Below are 18,719 nucleotides of genomic sequence, written 5' to 3'. Positions count from 1 at the left end.
GGTTTTCAAAGTCTACCGCCAACACATGTCTTTGTGTCCTCTACGTATGGGTGCCACGTAATCTTTTGTACATGGATTTCAAAATTTACAGCCAACGATATAAAACCAATGCTCCATCACCACATTTTACACACTTCTTTTTGCAGGGTTGGCTGGGGCAGGGGAGGGTGGGGTAGGGTTGCAGGTCAAGGGTTAAGTGAGGGTGAGAGAGGGGGTTGGGGGGGGGGGGGAGGAGGGAACTAGGGGGGCGGGATTTGCCTTCCGTTGTGTTTGCAAATAGTAGTAGGAGGATGAGGAGAGAGAAAATTAATTAAAAAAAAAAAAAATTGAACTCTGTTGAAGAACCCATTATTTTATTTTTTTTTTTTTTTGAAAAAGAAGGATAGTCTAGACTCTAGACACTTAAAAACAAGGGGTAGGAGATGTGAAAGTTTAAATATAGTGGAGTGAAAAAAGAGAGAAAAAAAGGTTGAGGTGAAGAATTTTTTATAAATGTAGGTTAAGTGTGGGAGTGATAGTAATTAGCCCTTATTATAGTGTGTCAATCGATACAGATTTCTGAACTTTCTTTTTGTCTATTTAAGTTTGTTAAAGATTGAGAGAGTGACAAATTTCATGGTGAAATTGTACTTCTTTCTGTTTACAATCGGTAATTTGAAATAGAAGAAGTTTCTTAACATCATCACAATAGCTATAGGCTTTGCTTAGAAGCAGCAAATTGAGAGTTTTATTAAAAAAAATGTTTTTCACTTTGCCAATTTGTTTCTCCCATTTGAATATTAAGGATATTTCTCCCAAAAAGCCTTTTCTTGTGTGGACCAAGTTTTCCTTCGCCCATGATAAAGAGAAACTTTGCTTGGACCAATGAAAGGGGGAGCCGAGTTGATAGGAGACCTTTGCTTTAGGAAGCGTGTGATTTTAATTTCGGCTCCTCTTACCTCCTTAGGGGCAACTCACATGGGGTGTTTAGTGCTCTTCACTGCTTTCAATGAAAGTTGAATAGTTCTCATTCAATCCCAGTATAACCCGATCTATGTGATTATGGGGTCAGTATGGGATCCGTGGGACTAGTTGAATACCTGTCGTAAGGAAAATATATATATATATATATATATATTTCAGATCTTCATCAATCGGAGATAGGAGTTCATAATGAGATTTATTATTTTGGAAGTCCAATCATAGCACTAAATCACCATGGACGAAGAGATTCAAAAACTCACCTTCTTACATAATAAAAAATCTCAAAAACAGCAGCAAGAAGAGTGTCAAAATCTACCAGAGCATTATCCACCTTATTCCATTCTTGTATACGCATGAGCAAAGAGAAGCGTTCTAATATACAAATGATAATTTCTTTTGCTTCCAATAAGAACCAAAAACTAGAAGACTACCAAAAACTGTGCGGCTAATCTCTTAATTTCAAGGGAATTCCAACAAAACTATGGCAGGTAGTTGAGCCTCAGTTACATCACAACCTACAGAAATGCATCATAAGAAAACAAAAACCTACTCAAAGAACATTTGTAGGATTCCAAATATATAAGAAAAGAAAAAAAATGGCATTTAAGAAATAAAATAAGGAATAAGAATCAATGTTATCCTCCCAAAATTGAAAACTATAGGTTGGTATCAAGGCTTGAATGCTGAAAAAACCACAACAGAGTTGTGTCCTCCAAAGCCAAATGAATTTGAAATAGCTGCAATTAGTAGTGAAAAAAAAGAGTATATGATTATGGTCAAATGGAAAAAGTAACTTTTTGATCATGATTCCACTTCAAACCAAATATCAAATGCCAAGTTCAGTAACTCACCGACATTCACTTCATGATGTTTCTTTACATTTGGAACTGTATCAAACTCAACAGAAGGTTCTGGATTCTGCAATTACGCAAGGAACCTTGAGATTATAAAAATTCGGATGATGAGGAATGGAATGCAGATAAGATTTTCTCAAATAACCCCAAGGGGGTTGCTCAATTGGCAAAGACCAACACCTCAAAATTAAGAGGTCATGTGTTCAACTTTCCTTGGGGTCTATCCAAAAAAAAAAAAAAAAAAAATTCTCAAATGAAAATACTAGAAAAGTTAACTGCAACATTCTTTGTCCTTTTTCTCTTAAATCAATAGATAATACGTACAAACTGGTTTATCGTAGGATGCAGCCAACCGGTAGTTATGGCTTTCACTGTAGCAATGGCTTCCAGCCCCCCAGCTGCGCCAAGGCAATGCCCTATCATGGACTGTAGGCAACCAAAAGTAATAAATCATAAGTTGATAAATATCAGCAAAATATAATTCAAAACTTTCAAACATGCAGAGAGAGATTACCTTGGTTGCATTCATTTTGATCTCTGAAATGTTCCCGAATACCTTTTTAATAGCATTCACCTCAGCCAGATCACCAACAAGTGTGGAAGTTGCATGTGCATTTATGTAATTAACCTGGAATTAATACAGCCATGTGATTTGTTTATTCCTCAACCGACAATTTTGGAGTGAACTCAGTTCCCATTGGCTATAAAAGCTAATCAGAGAAAAAAAAAAAAATAACAAATAAATAAAACCATATCCATCCAGATTTTTTTTTTGGGGGGCGGAGAGGGGGTTAGAAATCCATGCAGTTAACATGTATTAGAATTTAAAAGTCAATGGGTCATTACTATCAAGGATTTAAGAATGGTATGGGAGATCAGATCTGTGAATGCCAAACACAATCTAGACTAGATTATCCAATCCATCCTGATCTCTGACCAATTTTCACAAGTATTGGCTAGTATCAGCTGCGTGACTAGTGACTACAGGTCCTGATCTGGATTGGGGCAATCCAGACGAATGGGAGACTAGATCGGCAGATGCCAAACCCAATCAGGATCTCATCCAATCCAGCCTGATATCTGACCAATTTCCACAAGTATTGGCTAGTGTCAGATGGTCAGCGACCACCGGTCCTCATCTGGATCAGGCAGCCCGCCCGATCCAATCTCAAAATCCTTGAATGTCTGTCTATTCACAATCCCAGGTCACAGGAAAAACTGTAAGGTTTTATGCCCAATGAAACCTAAGAAGAGAAACTATCTCGGAGAATCAATTTGGTTTTATGCTAAGTAAATAAAAAACAAAAGCTATTAATCTACTCAGGAGGCTCATAAAAGATTTAGAGTTTGCAAGAAGAATCTCCATATGATCTTTATTGACCTAGAAAAATATTATAACAAAGTTCGTAGAGAGTTAATCTAGCATATACTAGAGAAGAGAAGGGTGTCGAGTAAATATGTGACTAGTGTGAGAATCGTAGGAGGTCAAAGTAGTGAATTCCCAATTACAATTAGGTTACATCAAGGATAAAATTTAAACCTTTTCTTGTTTGCGCTTATCATGAATAATTTAACCAAGAACATTCAAGATGAGGTTTTGTGGTGTATGTTTTTTGCTGATGATATTGTTTTGGTGGATGAAATAATAGTAGGGATTGACGCTAAGTTGGAGTTATGAAATCAAGAGGTTTTAATACCAGTAGAACGAAGATGGAGTATATGGTGTGTAACTTTAGTCACACTAAGACGGATAACGAAACTGTGAAACTGAGAGAGATACTGTAAAGTGATTATTTTAGATATCTGGGGTCAGCATAAACAAGAACGGTGATATAGAGGATGATGTTCCTCAGAGAATTAAAGGAGAATGAATGAAGTGGAGAGGTGCATCTAGAGTGTTGTGTGACTGACGTATTCCTGTAAAGCTTCAAAGGAAAATTCTATAGGACAGTCATAAGACCGGAATGATGTATAAAGCGAAATGTTTGATAGTCAACAAGCGTAAAATAGATAAACTGGGTGTAGCAGAGATGACGATGTTGAGATGGATGTGTGGCAAAACTAGGAGGGACAAAGGAATGACCGTATTAGAGTTCATTTAAGAGTTTCCCCAACCTAGGACAAGCTCGAAAAAAGTCGTTTGAGGTGGTATGGCTATGTTCAACGAAGGCATTGGGATGCACCAGTGTTTAAATTCAAATTCAAATGGATAAAGCTAAAAAAGCTACGGAAAATCCTAAAATGACCATAGGAGAAGTATGAGAAACGACATGCAGTGTTTAGATCTTGGCTCTAGTATGACCTCAAATAGAGTTGTTTCGAGTGCAAGGATCCATGTAGTCGACCCCATTTAGGTGGGATTCTTCTGAGGTGTTGTTGTGTTCCTTCCTTTTACGTTTCTTATTATTATTTTATTCTCTCACGGATCCATATAGCCGACCCCCATTTAGTTGGGAAAAGGCTTGAGTTGTTATAAGAGTAAAAAGAGTAAAAGAAAGGAACACAACAACACCTCAGAAGAATCCCAAACTATTATCTCGAGGGCAAGGATAGGAAACACAATGCTTGATCATCTTTTCAACTTTCTTTCACCTATTACCGTCTTCCAAACTATTATCCACCAATAGGTTTACAGATAAATTAAATTAGATAATGTTTAACTTTGATGCTTCATAACCTCATTACCTTGAGGACAAGCATAGCCTCATCCAGAATTAAACCCATGATCAATACCCAAATTTGTCACCAAGGCCAACGCAATTTTTATTCCAGTTTAATGTCCTGATTGCAGCTGGTCTTCTTGTTCTACAGGCACTGCCCTAAGCCATCTACACAGGCTGTGGATCCTTCCTCCAATATTGCCCTCTACACAGCCTGAATCTTCGACTGGGATCCTTCGCATCCTTTTGCAACCACTGATTTACCTGTAGACCTTTAGAAAGGTACTAACTCATGTACTCACTTGTGTTCTAAAAATCCTTGGTTACTTATCCTATTGTTCAGTTTGTTTCAATTTCCCATTTCCATCTTCACTTCGTACTCATGCTTTGTCCTTGTCTGAGCACTCTGTTCTTAAAACTTATCATGAAGTGTCCTCTCACCCTGGGTGAAAATCGGCTATGGATGTAGAGATGGATGCCCTGCGTTATTGCCTAACATGGACACTGTTTGATTTACCTCTAAGATAATCACAGAATTATATGACTTGTACTAATAGTTTCAATTCAATTAGATTTGAATCACAGAATTACAACAGCGGAACCACTAGCCATCGCCACTTCCATAGAAGAAGAAAGCTCGGAACCATAGTTGTCATTTGTCAAGGCGTAGGCCACTGGCCACCACCACTTCCAGGAGCTTTGGTTGCCTTGCATTTGGACCCCCTCCAAGGCCTGGGGTTGCCTAGATGCCATGACAACTATGCTCAGGAGAATAATAAAATAATAAATAAATAAAAAATAAAAAATGAAAAGAAGAAGAACGGGGGAAAAAGTTACCGTAACAGAGAAGAAGATTCGAATCGCAGAATTACAACAAAAACAGTAGCCACTGGCTACCACCACTGCCATAGAAGAAGGAGAAGGAGGAAAATTAGAGAGAAGGGGAAAAGAAGTTACTGAAAGAAGGAAGAAACTTATCGGGGATGCAGTTGCAGTTTGTTGCCAAAGCCGGAGTTGCAAGGGAGTGCCAACAACCAATATTGAAGAGGTAGTAGAGACTCAAGGGTTTCATTCTTGGCAACTCAGAGTCACAACCCTCGTTTCTTTTCTGTTCTTATCATTTTTTTTTTCTTTTTTTTAATCATGATTCCATATAATTCTATGTTATGCAGTGTATGATAACAAATTACACAAGAGAATGAAATTATTACAAAACGAATAAAAAGTAAAAAAGACGCCTTATGCTACTAAGCAAGAGCACACCTTGAACCACAAAGCCTCCTTGTCTCCCAGGCAACGCCTTTACAACTATGTTGTCTAGTACTGTTGTGTGAAATCCTTCAAGTATAACCTTGTTGATTCTATTGATCACCTTAATCATATTTGTGTTCTTATTTCCCTAACTGTTAATCTAGATGGCCCTGTTTTAGTTTGATATCAAAAATGCCTTTTGTATGGTGACTTACTCGAAGAAATCTATATAGAGCAACCACCTGGGTATGTTGCTCAAGGGGAGAATGCACATGACGTGTTTAAGCTTTACAAATCCATTCATGGCTTGAAGTAGTCCCCAAGAGCAGGTTTGAAAAATTAAGCGAAAGTGTTACTATGGATTCACACAATGCTACTCCAATCATTCTGTTTTTGTTCATCGCAAGGGTTGTTTATGTTGATAACATCATCTCTTGTAGTGACTTAGCAGGTATTGCAGATGTCAAAGCTTACTTCTAGAGGTATTTTTAGATGAAAGACTTAGGTGGCCTCAGATATTTCATGGGGATTGCATTTATTCAGAGGAATTAGAGCAACAAGATCCTATCTCAGAGGAAGTATGTTCTCGATCTTCTTTCTAAGATTGGCATGTTAGGTTCGAATGTAGATACACCTATGGATTCTCATCATAAATTTGGAGCCTACAGACAATTTTTTAGTACACTCATTTATCTTACTGTCACCATACCTAAAATATATTTTGGTGTTGTTATAAGTTAGGTCATGGATAAATAAACCTAAGCAATCTCATTGGGAGGAAGCGTATATTGAGATATCTTAAATGTGCTCCAGGAAAAGGTCTTATTAATAATCTCACGGTCATACTGACATTATTGGCCATTCTGGTGCTGATTTGGCTGGTGCAAGTGATAAAAAATCCATTATTGGTTACTGTACATTTGTGGTAGTAACTTAGTTACTTGGAGGAGTAATAAACAAACTACATTGGCCAGATCTAATGTTGAAGCGGAGTATAGAGCTATGGATCATACCACAACATTTAGTTGATGAAGTTAAAGTCACTTTTTCATCAGCTTGGTTTTCCGATTATCAAGCCTGTGAATATATACATGTATTATGATAATCAGGCAGCTATTTATATTGCTAGCAATCCAGGTTTTCATGAACGGACCAAGCATATTCAAGTTGATTTTCATTTGTATAGGATACAATGTACAAGGTTTAAGATCTCGCTCTCGCCACCCATCTCGCTAATCCGAAAAAGAGAGATCTCACCAGATCTCACGAGATCTTTCCCAGTTGACCTGGTAGTTGGTACCTATTTTTAGGTCTTCGAAACACAATGGAAACATCAGTTTTTTAAAAATCAAACATAAAATTGTACTTTGACTTTGTACCCTATGTAAGTAGTCTCCGACTCTTCAGACCTTAGGCTAGTATGCTCTATTCTACAATCCACATTCCACAATCAACACATGACACAACATAATCATAAGAATTTAAAAGACATCATATATAGAAAAGTAACTCCAAATGTAGATAAGGAGGTAATATTCTCTACCCTTCAAGCTTCAATGAGTGTAGGAATGGAGATCCTCAAGCAAAAGCACCAAAATCCCTGCTCCTTGGTGTTTTTTCTTCAAAAAAGTAGAGGCAAGATTTGGCGAGATCTCGGTCGAGTTTTTGTACAATTTATATCTTGCCATGCATCTCGTCTCGCCTTTTTGAAAAAAATGAGATATTAGCGAGATCTCGCTGAGATCTTGAACCATGGCAGTATACGGAAGTTGATTTCTACTCCTTCTATTAGCTTCACAAATCAATTTGGTGACATGTTCACTAATGCCTTGTTTTGGCTAGCCATTATTCATGGGTGTTCCAAGCTAGGTATGAGTGATTTTTATACCCTAACTTGAGGGGGAGTGTTGAAGTATTACTATAGGGGGTATTTTGGGAATGTTTCTCCATATGAAGGGCTTATGGATAGTTATCTTGTAAGTAAGGAAGATATTATATTTCTTTATATTTTAAGTTTTATAGATACACATTGTAGCTGTGGTTAGGGATTTCAGGCTCCAACCTTATTGCCCTCTTCTCTTCTCTTCGCTCTTCCTTATTCTGTCTTCTTTTTCTTCTTCTCTTGGTCTAGGCAGGTGCTGATTGTATTGTTCTAGTATTATCACAGTTGACTCACAAAAGAACATTATAGAGCAAAAAAATAAGCTACTTGATTCCCTCACACCACAGATCTGAGTTCCGGTGTACTGACATGTGGAGAAAACATCAATTTCATGACGAATGTGTAAAACTAAGGCCTAATCTCCTTTTTAACAAATAGCAACCTAACCCATGGCATAAGGCGAATCTAGAAAAACAACAAACATCTCAACTCCTCTTATTTATGACCATAAACCCAGTGCATATTCCTTTGCAGCTCATGGCCAACATAGCAGCAGGAGGACAACAGCTCTAGAGTAGATTGCTGATTGGATTCCCTAATTAATACCCAAAGGATAGGACAAAATAAAAAATTAAGAAACAAGAAGATAAGATCAATTAAAATAATTCTAGTAGAGGAGAAACCAACTCGCCCTGATTTTCCAAGTCGAGACCAAAGGTCTGTTTTGCAGGTTATTTTCAACCATGCCAACCTGGTTCAATCTACTTTTGTCCTAAAAAAAATTAAATTCCTACTCAGGTAGAGGAAACAGGCTGTAGATAACCTTTGATGCCTTTTTAATACCAAAAGACAGAGAATCCTATATGGTAGTGCTTCTTAGCTTTACAACTTAAACAGAACCACTTACGCTAAACATCACCAAGACTTGCTAACTGTCACCACATGCCAAAAATAACCATGACTAGAATTCCAACAAGCTTCCAATTCAGGTATGATATACATTGATGAAAGTCTACCCACATAAAAACTGTGACATACCAATGAATAAAAACCATGTCTAGGTCTGGTTCCATATCTTGGCAGCAGAACTCGATTCCAGTGCCAATTATCATGCCAAACATAGGTACCTGTACCATCCTGAACTTGAAGAAGCTTCTTCATTAAGTACCTGCTCTATGAAATTCAGTTCCAATGCAGGAAAAATTAGTGGGAGAAGCAATTTCCCAGAAGCTTCCCCCTACGATCCGGAATTTACAAACCAAGCCATCCAAAGAGCATGAATTGCAACTTCCCAGTCCTGCTTGCAAATCCCTACTTAATTTAGGAATTCCACTCGATGCAAACCTACTCCCCTTCTTAGGGTGTGCATACATTTTGCCAGGAAACTTGAGGAGCCTTAATCAGAAAAAACAAGATCCAAAACCTGCGCAAAATTGCCTTCAAATAATGAACTTGTTCATCAAATTGATCTAGTTGTGGCAAGGGATCCTTGGTCCAGCCCTTAAGTCAGCAGGATTGACCCCCCAACCCTTTATTTATTTATTTTTCTTTTTTTTTGGGGGGGGGGGTGGTGGGAGGGGAAGGTTTATTGAAATTTAGGCATTCACAATCAACTAATTAAAGAAGAAGATAGTGCAGTTGAAGTGACACAGGACAACCATGGACACACCAAACTAGATGCAGGACAAGGGTTTCACGACATTAGTAATACCCAAAGAATGAAATAACTCAGCAATTTGTCAAATTAAGTAATTCACTAGGTTTAAAAACTAAGAAACAAATATTACTATGGAAATTCGAAGTAGCAACATTAGGTGGAACTAGAGTATATTTTCATAGGTCATATGGTGATAAGAGAGGAAAATATGATATAGAAGAAGAAAATCCAAGTTATATCTGATGTGCTTCTGTTTGTTGGGGAAAGGCCCACACTTGGTTTTGATGATAACAAACAGTAAGCAATTTAACAATTGTCTTCAAATAGTGTATTGTAGAGACTTGAAGCAAAGAGCCAAATTGATGAATGGAACACCTATTGAAGTCAGCAAATGTGGAGGATTAGAAGTCTAAGAAGTGATGAAGAATAAAGTCTTAAGATTGGAGAATGAAGACAAAAAAATGAAGAATTGTACTTAAGCACTTAGGCTAGTACACTTCATGTCATATTTGTATCTTGCATATCATTGGCATCACCATTTCTCCTATGAATTAAATGGACCTTAGGAGATGCTCAATGACCATTCAAATAGACTTAACTAATATTGGAAGGCTGTTAGGAAAAGCCCGGAAAGTACAAAGCTTAAATAGCTAAAAGTCAAGTAATGTGGTACATCATGTCAGTTGCTGCAGTTCATGTTCGGGGCATTTTGGTCATTTCAAATGGCAGTTTCAGAATGGGTTATTCTAGAAAGTAGTAGATCATCGAGTCGTGGATCCAACACAACTGGAATTGTCTTGATCCAAGTCTGAGTGAGAGGGTTATGCCCATTTCTATACAGTAGCTCTGAATTGGCAAAAGTGTTCAATCCAGCCTTTTCACCAATCGGCCGAAGTAGGGACTAGCCGCTATGCATCTAGTTGAACTCAGACACAAATTCTAAAGAGCTACCGGCAACAGCCGATAAGTCAAGAGTGAACCAGTTCATCAAACAGCTGATATACCGGCTAGCCGGTATGAGTCCGGTTAGTTCAGCATGTCTTGCAACGGCTACTTTAAGTGGCTAAACGATTGGACAAAAATATGCCTGAAAACAGATTTTTAGACCTCCAATTAAGCTTATATAAGGAGTCATTGTTCTTAGTTAAACATGACACAACCACTACTATTAAGATCATTTAATTGGGCCTTCAATTCAAGTCAAGTGAAGGTAGAGAAATCAAGAGCATCTAACTCAAGCTATATAAGTGATCTCAAGTTCGGCACTCCACAGATGCTCACCAAGTCTTCATCTTCAAGAGAAGTGATCAAGGAATTTTTCAAGTGCATCATTCATATCATATTACACTCACAAGGAACACTTGACACACTCTTCAATTGAGTAATATCATTCTTTACCACTTTTATTGGAATTATATTTTGCTCTTGTGTTGAGCAAGCCGATTCATGATTAGCTCCGAAAAAGCCGTTTGAGATGGTATGGTCATGTTCAACAGAGGCATGAGGATGCACTAGTAAGGAGGAATGATCTAATTTAGATTGAAGGAGCCAAAAGAGCTAGGAGCAATCCTAAAATGACCATAGGAGAAGTATAGAGGATAGACATGCATAGTTAGGTCTTGTCCCAAGTATGACCTCAAATAGATCTGATTGGAGGGCAAGAATCCATGTAGCTGACGCCATTTAGGTGAGATTTTATTAATTTGTTGTGTTTGTGTTCTTCCCCTTTTACTTCTAAATTTCCTTTCGCTGTCTTTGATCGGATCCATGTAGCTGACCTCACTAAGTTGGGATATGGCTGAGTTGTTGTTGTTGAGAATTGCATAGTCTACATTGTACTTAGACTAATGCAAGGACCCTTTCATCCTTTAAAGAGATTTTTGTAAAGGATCCTCTTATCCTTAAAAAGATTTGTAAAAGTAAATTTTCCCACCTATTGTATTGCAATGGAAATATAAGTGGAACTCTCAAGGTGTTCTTGAGGGAGTGGATGTAGACTCAAGGAGTTAAACCACTATAAATCTTGTGTTTCTATATTGTGTATACTTATTATTGTGAATTGATTATACTTATAATTCCTCATCATTTAGAAATTCACTGAACATTTTAAGAAATCGAAAAAGAGGCAATTCCACTAGTGATATCCAACACTTTCCCCCTAGAAGATTCCACTCTCCAAGGAGTTTGATGGTATAAGTTCAGAATTCATAAGTTAATAAGATAAAAGTTACTGAGACTAATGGGAATGTTTTTAAAAGGAATGTTTAGGTTGGAAGTTCAGAATTCATAAGATAAAGCTATTAATGAGACTAATGAGATGTTTTTAAAAGGGACTTTCATTAGACTCTTGTGTACTAGTTCAGACTGTCTTCTGATGGGTCCTCTTGCATGCTCAAAGGCATCAAATGCCTCCACTCTTCATTGCTTGTAGTAATCTGGGAGAGAAGGTTGGAGCATTTATTTATTCATTTTTCAACTGAATCTAAAACATTGCTGCTCTAATTTGTTATCAGGGGATACAGATAATAACAACAAAGGCATAGGAATTTGAGAAAAAAATATGTAGAATTGTAGACACAGTTTATTTTAAAGTACAACAAGATGAGTCAAACTATAATAAAAGAAAGAAAGCTCAGAACAATATTTCCATGCAAATATTATTGATACGACATGACTGTCAGCAGTAACCAAGCCAACAAAGAATGTACCTCCTCTGGTGTCACACCAGCATCCTCAAGGCTTCCTTCAATGCATGATGAAACACCAAGTCCATCAGCTCTGGGATCGGTCATATGATAAGCATCACAAGTTACTGCACCTCCCAAGTATTCAGCAATAATAGGTGCATCACGTTTCATTGCATGTTCCAAGCTCTCCATTACCTATCAAGACAATGACCAAACATTAAGAGAGAGAGAGAGAGACCATGTAGGATAAGGTATTAAAAAGGAATTGAGGTGAAACATTGCAATAAGCATTTTAAAAAAAAAAAAAAAAATCTAATATACCTTTTTTTTGGGGGGGTGGGGGGTGGGGGAGGGGATATTAGAATCACAAAGGTATGTGACATAATCAAGAGAGGTTCCAGCACAAGTATTCACATAGGAACAAGCACAAATCCTAGTCTAATGTCTAATAGGTTATATGGGTCATAGGCTGGGAACTTTTATGTTTTCTACTGTAATGGGCCTATTTTGGAAGCACATATATGAGGGATAAGTGGCCCTTATGATTCAACTAGTTAGTTGTATTTAGTGTGAAGTCTTGGGGATGTCAATAAGTTAGTTTCATTGTTAGTTGTGAGAGACCTTGAAAATGTAAACTTCATTAAATATCTTGAAAAATCCCAATGAGGGTCTAGAACCCTCCTAGCCCATCAATAAAAAGAGTTGCTTGCAAGAATTTTGAAGCAAGTTTATAAGTTGAATGAAATATCTGATTTTATGCCAATAGCTATGAGATGCAATGGAGCCTATTGAGATGCTTGGTTGCTTGGTGATGCCTTGTTTTGGCTTGTGAGATGCAAACCTTGGCTTTGGTCAGAATCCTTGGTCATATTCCTCTTATCTCTTACTTCTTCCTTCATTATAACAATTGCTCAATTCTGGTTGTATTCTCAATCTCACCTCCCTACAATCCCTATTGAGCATCTGATTCTACTGTAAGGACTAAACCCTGATTCCATTAGTATGTGTTCTCCCAAAAACTCATAAGACAACATTTACCATAAATTAAAGAAGACATGGGACATGGCTGGGAATATAGGGGCCCAGTGGTCATTTCACTACATGAGATTGGATATGAATTTTAAATGCTTGTACATATTAGAATTCATTCAATGTCATAGAAGAAGGGTTAAAAAGTAATTTGATACTCAGTTTAAGTACCACCCATGCAGATGAAGCAATTGAGGATTATTTACTTGCGAAAGAGAGTAAGGGTCTGTATTGTAACGTTCTGAAAAATCCATTCTTGTGTTTTTTGGTTTTTTTGGAATAGAAATAGGTGAAAGCTGTATGGTATGCCTGGTTCATTTTTCTATTTTTTTGAAATGAACCGGACACTTTTCATGCTTTAGAGCCCTTTTTTTGGCACAAGTTTTTGCAGCTTTTCAATCTCAAAATCGATTCTGAGCAAGAGGCGCAGATATGAATATATCACTTAAGTGGACAGGGGTATTTATGGAATTAGCCATCAAAACATAACAATCAAAACTAAGAGGGTATCACTACCCATTTGAGACTTCAACCACTGTAACGCTCAGCCCTGTGAATCCTCCAACCTCTCTGCTCACGGTGGGTGTTCATTATCTGTGGCCATCGTTGCTCATGCTTGGAACTCCATGTATTGACCACTGTGAAAGTTTTCCCCAGTCACCACTGCTCACAAATGTAAGGTAGATTGACCGCTTTCGCCTTGAGCCCATTAATGGACTTCAATTTCACTTGAAAGCGAAGAAATTAGGGATATGGGGGGGTGGGTAGAATGCTCAAATAAATACTATCACATCACTTTCTAGATGTCAAAGAAGTACGGTTATGTCTATTTCGTCAATTCTAGGTTTGTTCCCGAACCTTAATTTTCCAGAAGCTTGATTGCTGCTATCTCGTTTCATTGAGGGTTGGTGATTCAACTCTCTGACTTATGGGTTTCATCTGAAATTTGTTCTTTCCTTGATCTTCGTGTTCACTTCTGGGTATAATTTCTTCTTTGAGATCTGTTTCTTATTGATATGTGTGTTTTAGTTCGCTTGATGAGCTACTGAGAAAGAATCATGGAGTAGGTTTGGTGGAAGAAACTCAGGGCTTTGGTGATGGATAAACCCCAATTAACAAGTTGTCTCTTTCTAATCCTATTTAACCCTCATGATGAATTCAAGATGCTGAATTTGATTGCTATACGTCTCCATGGTGAATATATGTTACAGGGAGTTATAAGATATTAATACTTTAGCTTCGAATTATTGGGGTCAATAGATTGGTTCTAGTTCCTGAATTTTCTGGGTATCCAGCAGCCATTGGACCACCTTGCTGGCCCAACATGTAATACCGATCTATAGGTCTTATGTATTTGGCCCTTCTGCCCATTTGTGAGTTTCATTAATCACCGCCAGTTTCCAATAGCTGTGGCTTCCCGTTACTGTGCCTGGAGTACTGGACTTTAGAACTCCATTGAACTGGATTCCTTGTTCAACAGTTGGGGCAAAGGGGTTTAATTGTAATCATGAACTTTGATTACACAAGCTTTTAAGCACTCAATTCGCTTGAATTCTAAATTCATTCACTATGAATTGAGAACCAGGTCAGGTATACCTATTTTTAATCCATTGAATTCATTATTTCCTATGGTGGTAAGTGGCATTTTACGTAAATATTTGTTTCACAACAGAAACGATTTTGTCAAGTGTGAACCATACATGTTTCTATTTCTTCTTAATTACAGAAACGACTTTTTTTCAACGTTACCATACAACATTTAAGGCACAAAATCCCTCCAAAAATATAGAAATGCAAAAAAGTGTGCCAGACCCAGAATCAAGTTTAAAAAACAGAATCGTTACAGTACAGAGCCTAAATCTCTCAGTTTTCTGCAGGATTTAAACCTCTGTTCTCTCCTCCTAAGTTCTCATCTATGGGGGTGCTAACTTCAGCAAGCATGCAGCAATCAAGATGTGTCCATAATGATGCTCTATCTCAGCAGCAATGGTGGCAAAGATGAAACCCCAGAGAATCTTTTTGAGTTCTATTCAAAGAGTTGCAATGGTGTCAAAGACTGCAATCGCACCTGAAAGCTGAACCCGAATGTTCCGAATCAAATAGCTAGGATCCCGTCCATCTTCCACTATGTGTGCCACCTCCATTCCCAACTCTTCCAACATTCACACCACTGTTGCCAGTTGAAAGCAATTTAAATTCACAAATGTTTTCCCATGGTGATTACTATATCCCCCAAGTGCTCTTCGCCTTTGAGCATGATTTTGAAGGCGATAGAATCAAGGCCAACTTGGGTTCAATGAATTCCAGCTGGGCCTTCTCAAGCTGAAATACTATTTCTGGCCGCTTGGATATGTTTTCGCAGCCTTCTTCTTGTGTGAACAAATAACATTTGTTACGCCTCATTCAAATTGCCATAACAAATCTCAGAGGGGATGATATAGGAATTTGAAATCCAGGAAACACATAAATGGTTGTGACCTCAGAACAAACTCTTTTTTTCTAAATTAAATGTAATCAGGATTTGCTTTTGGTTATTACTGGGTGATGCAAATCAGAACCAAAAGGAGAAAACTCTATAATTACAGTTCGTGTCAATCAGGGCATAGTAGTCAGTGTATTCTGCCTTATGCTTATGCCATGCATTAAAGCTAAAACCATGTGAACATAACCAATTCAATACACAGATGCACTTAGTCTACAGTCTCACGGTCACCCTTGAAACAAAGGCACAATAAGAAGTTATAAGAGATCAAAAAATTGCATCTCAAGAACTTGCAAAAGACTCTAGAACATACCAACACTCCAGCACCTTCACCCATCACGAAGCCATCTCGATCTTTGTCCCATGGCCTTGAAGCAGTTTTTGGATCATCATTTCTCTGTGACAGAGCTCTACATGCAACAAAGCCTCCTAAGCCAATGGGAACAATTGCAGCTTCAGTTCCACCGGCAATCATTAAATCAGCCTCACCTTGTCGGATATGGTTGGCAGCAGCATAGAAGCAGTAATTGGACGTAGCACAGGCAGTTGAAATTGAATAATTTGGACCCATGAAACCAAGTTCTATTGCAAGCAAGGCAGACCCCATGTTTGTTATGGTGTAAGGAATGAAAAATGGAGTTATTTTCCTAGGACCTTTCTCAATGAGACTTTGAACACTATCAGAAAACACTGATAGACCACCCATGCCTGATCCTACAAGCACACCAGCTCGTTCCTTGTCAATCTGCCAAAAAGAACAATGGTAAGAAACAAGACATAGTTTCAGGGGAGGGTTCAGCAAAGCATGAGAGGCATGCAACTAAAACCCACAGCGACAACATATGTAATTTCAGACTTTTCTGTTTATTGGTGAAAATTTCAAAAATAATAAGGCTGAAATGCTTGAGGTAATGATACTAATTCAGCTTACATACTCCTACGCCTATAAAGTTGCACTGATGTGGCAACACAAATTAATGGAAAAGGAATAGATTCAGAACCAAAAGATTGTTGAGATTATTTGATTTTTGATTCAGTTCTTAGGTTTCCAAACAAAGAGGAAAAATCACTCCTGCAACTGAAAGACCACTGTACAGGTAAGTCACTCAGACTGGTTCCTGGCCTACACACATTTTGTTGGTATTCGTATTTGGTAATTTACTAGAATACTGAGAGGCGGAATTGCCCATGGTTTTGTGTAATTTTCAGAAGCATACCCGCTGAAGTGTGGGCTTCCCGTTGTCATTGAGGCCCGGGACTTCTTTGTTGATCGGGAAAATTGTTCGAATTGATTGGATATCCAACATCAGTTGTTTGGTTGATAACAAGCATCATCAGTCATTGTTTTTCTACTCCTCATATGAAACTAGAACAGTCCATAAATCCAAATAACTGCATTTGTGAAGCAGAACATATATTCATTAATTTTCCAAACCAAAATCAGGTCGAAATCACCGTAATCACTCGCTATCCCCCCCCCCCCCCTCCCCACAACACCCAAATGAATCGAGCATTTGTCAACATGAATTCACATAAAGAACGCGAGAAAGAATCTCTTCTTCAAACCATTATTCACACTCAAAAGCAGAACCACATTCTTAGATTTGTAACACATCAACTGGTCTCTCTCTCCCCTCATGAAACAAATGAGAAATGAGACGAGCCCATAATTAATATCCAACATGCATAGACACTAGCGTATTCATTCGGATCGAAGAGGGGGAAAAAAAAAAAAAAACCAAAAAAAGCTCATACCTTGGAGAGGCTATCGCCACCAAGGGCAGCATCCTCAATGGCCTTCTTGCCAGCAACAAGACAGTATCTCAGACAGTCATCAAGACGACGGTCGTTCTTGCCATCAATGTAACCATCAGAACTGAACTCACGAATCTGGCCACCGAAACGAGTAGGGAACTTGGAGGCATCAAATCGAGCGATGGGTCCGATACCACTCTCACCAGAAAGCAAGCGATCATAGTAGACATCAACATCGTTGCCAAATACAGAAACAAGGCCCATTCCAGTAATAACCACTCGCTTCTTTGGGTCTTTCTCTCTCTTAGGAGCAGAAGATGTTGTCGAAGAAGCAGAGATGGGCTTCAACATCCATGGAAGCTTTTTCTTGGAGTTACTTCTGGAACTGGCTCTGCCTGAATTGGAATTACTGCGGAGTGGTTCGAAGGGAGAGATGCGAAGGGCTGGTGACTGAAGCGCCTGCATTTTCTGCTCCTTTGCCCGCCGGTGACAAGTGATGGGGTGATGGTCGTGGTGACTGGTAACGCAGCTCACCTTATTGACTTGTTCTACTGTTCAGTCTTTAGAGTTTAAATGTCGGGGGAGGTTCGATAACACGGCCATATTAGCCTGTTAGGTTTGCGTGATGTCGTTGACACCCACTAGATTTCGTCAAAGGTGGATTGATTGTTTAAGTAATTAAGAAAAGGGGGAAGGTTCCTTGAAAGGGAACGTGGCTTCTGTCACCAACGTAGGGATCAATGGTTTTTTTTGCCTTTCTTTGTACGGGGCAAGGAGGTCATTTTGTCTTCCCATATGTCTTGGTGTATTCTTGCAAACACCACATCTTATCACCCAGAAGAGTGTAGCAATGATGAATCAAGAACTCCCTTGAGACGCAAAGTGATCTTGTATTTATGGTCAAGGTTTTTTCTTAGCCATAAATAATAAGCTTTTGTTTACATAGTGTCATAGGATGGTTAATTAATTGAGCATAATTATTTTTAAATAGGCATGATTTTTTTTTTTTTTTTTTTTTTTTTTTTTTTTTTTTTTTTTGTAACAATGGCATATGACTTTTGACACACTTAAAACTGAGTAAAACCACCTAAGAAATCATAGATTGGTCTCCAAAATTGAGCTAAAAATCCAATTGGACTAAACCCACTAAGTCAACTCAAGCTAGGCTCATATTGAATCATGCCAGCACCAAGTGCACTCTGGCCGACGCTATTTGCATCCCAGTTTGACATTGGCCAAATTAAAAATTGTGCCGACCCTATATTTTGTAGGGATTTTGCATATCTTCAGTCAAATCTCGTAATTCCCCCCCCCCACACATTAAGACATTTGTGACACCTAAAAGATTCTAGAAAAAACTATGTGACAAGTGTGAGCATTTGTCCACGCTTTGGGAGAAATTTACTTTCCATAAATAGACATAAAATCTTTCTCCAATGAGGAAAGAGATCACCTCACACATGAAAGCATTCCACACTTGCCTTGCTTGACCAAGAGAC

The 18,719-nt window shown here is 38.2% G+C and overlaps 1 protein-coding gene across 1 annotated transcript; it reads right to left on the bottom strand.

The window, feature by feature from the left end:
* Window positions 1–1,391: 1,391 nt before the first annotated feature.
* On the bottom strand, window positions 1,392–17,868 carry LOC122059488 (3-oxoacyl-[acyl-carrier-protein] synthase I, chloroplastic-like). The gene is made up of 7 exons (XM_042622274.1): window positions 17,221–17,868; window positions 15,779–16,210; window positions 11,976–12,149; window positions 2,332–2,445; window positions 2,142–2,243; window positions 1,815–1,881; window positions 1,392–1,700 (listed from the first exon to the last, which is right to left on the bottom strand). The coding sequence occupies exons 1-7, from the start codon at window positions 17,683–17,685 to the stop codon at window positions 1,633–1,635; spliced, it is 1,422 nt and encodes a 473-aa protein (XP_042478208.1). The 5' UTR covers window positions 17,686–17,868; the 3' UTR covers window positions 1,392–1,632.
* Window positions 17,869–18,719: the final 851 nt, after the last annotated feature.

Source organism: Macadamia integrifolia, chromosome 13 (assembly GCF_013358625.1).
Source record: "Macadamia integrifolia cultivar HAES 741 chromosome 13, SCU_Mint_v3, whole genome shotgun sequence".
In the NCBI taxonomy this organism is placed as follows: Eukaryota; Viridiplantae; Streptophyta; class Magnoliopsida; order Proteales; family Proteaceae; genus Macadamia; species Macadamia integrifolia.
This window is presented reverse-complemented; position numbering and strand designations above follow the sequence as displayed.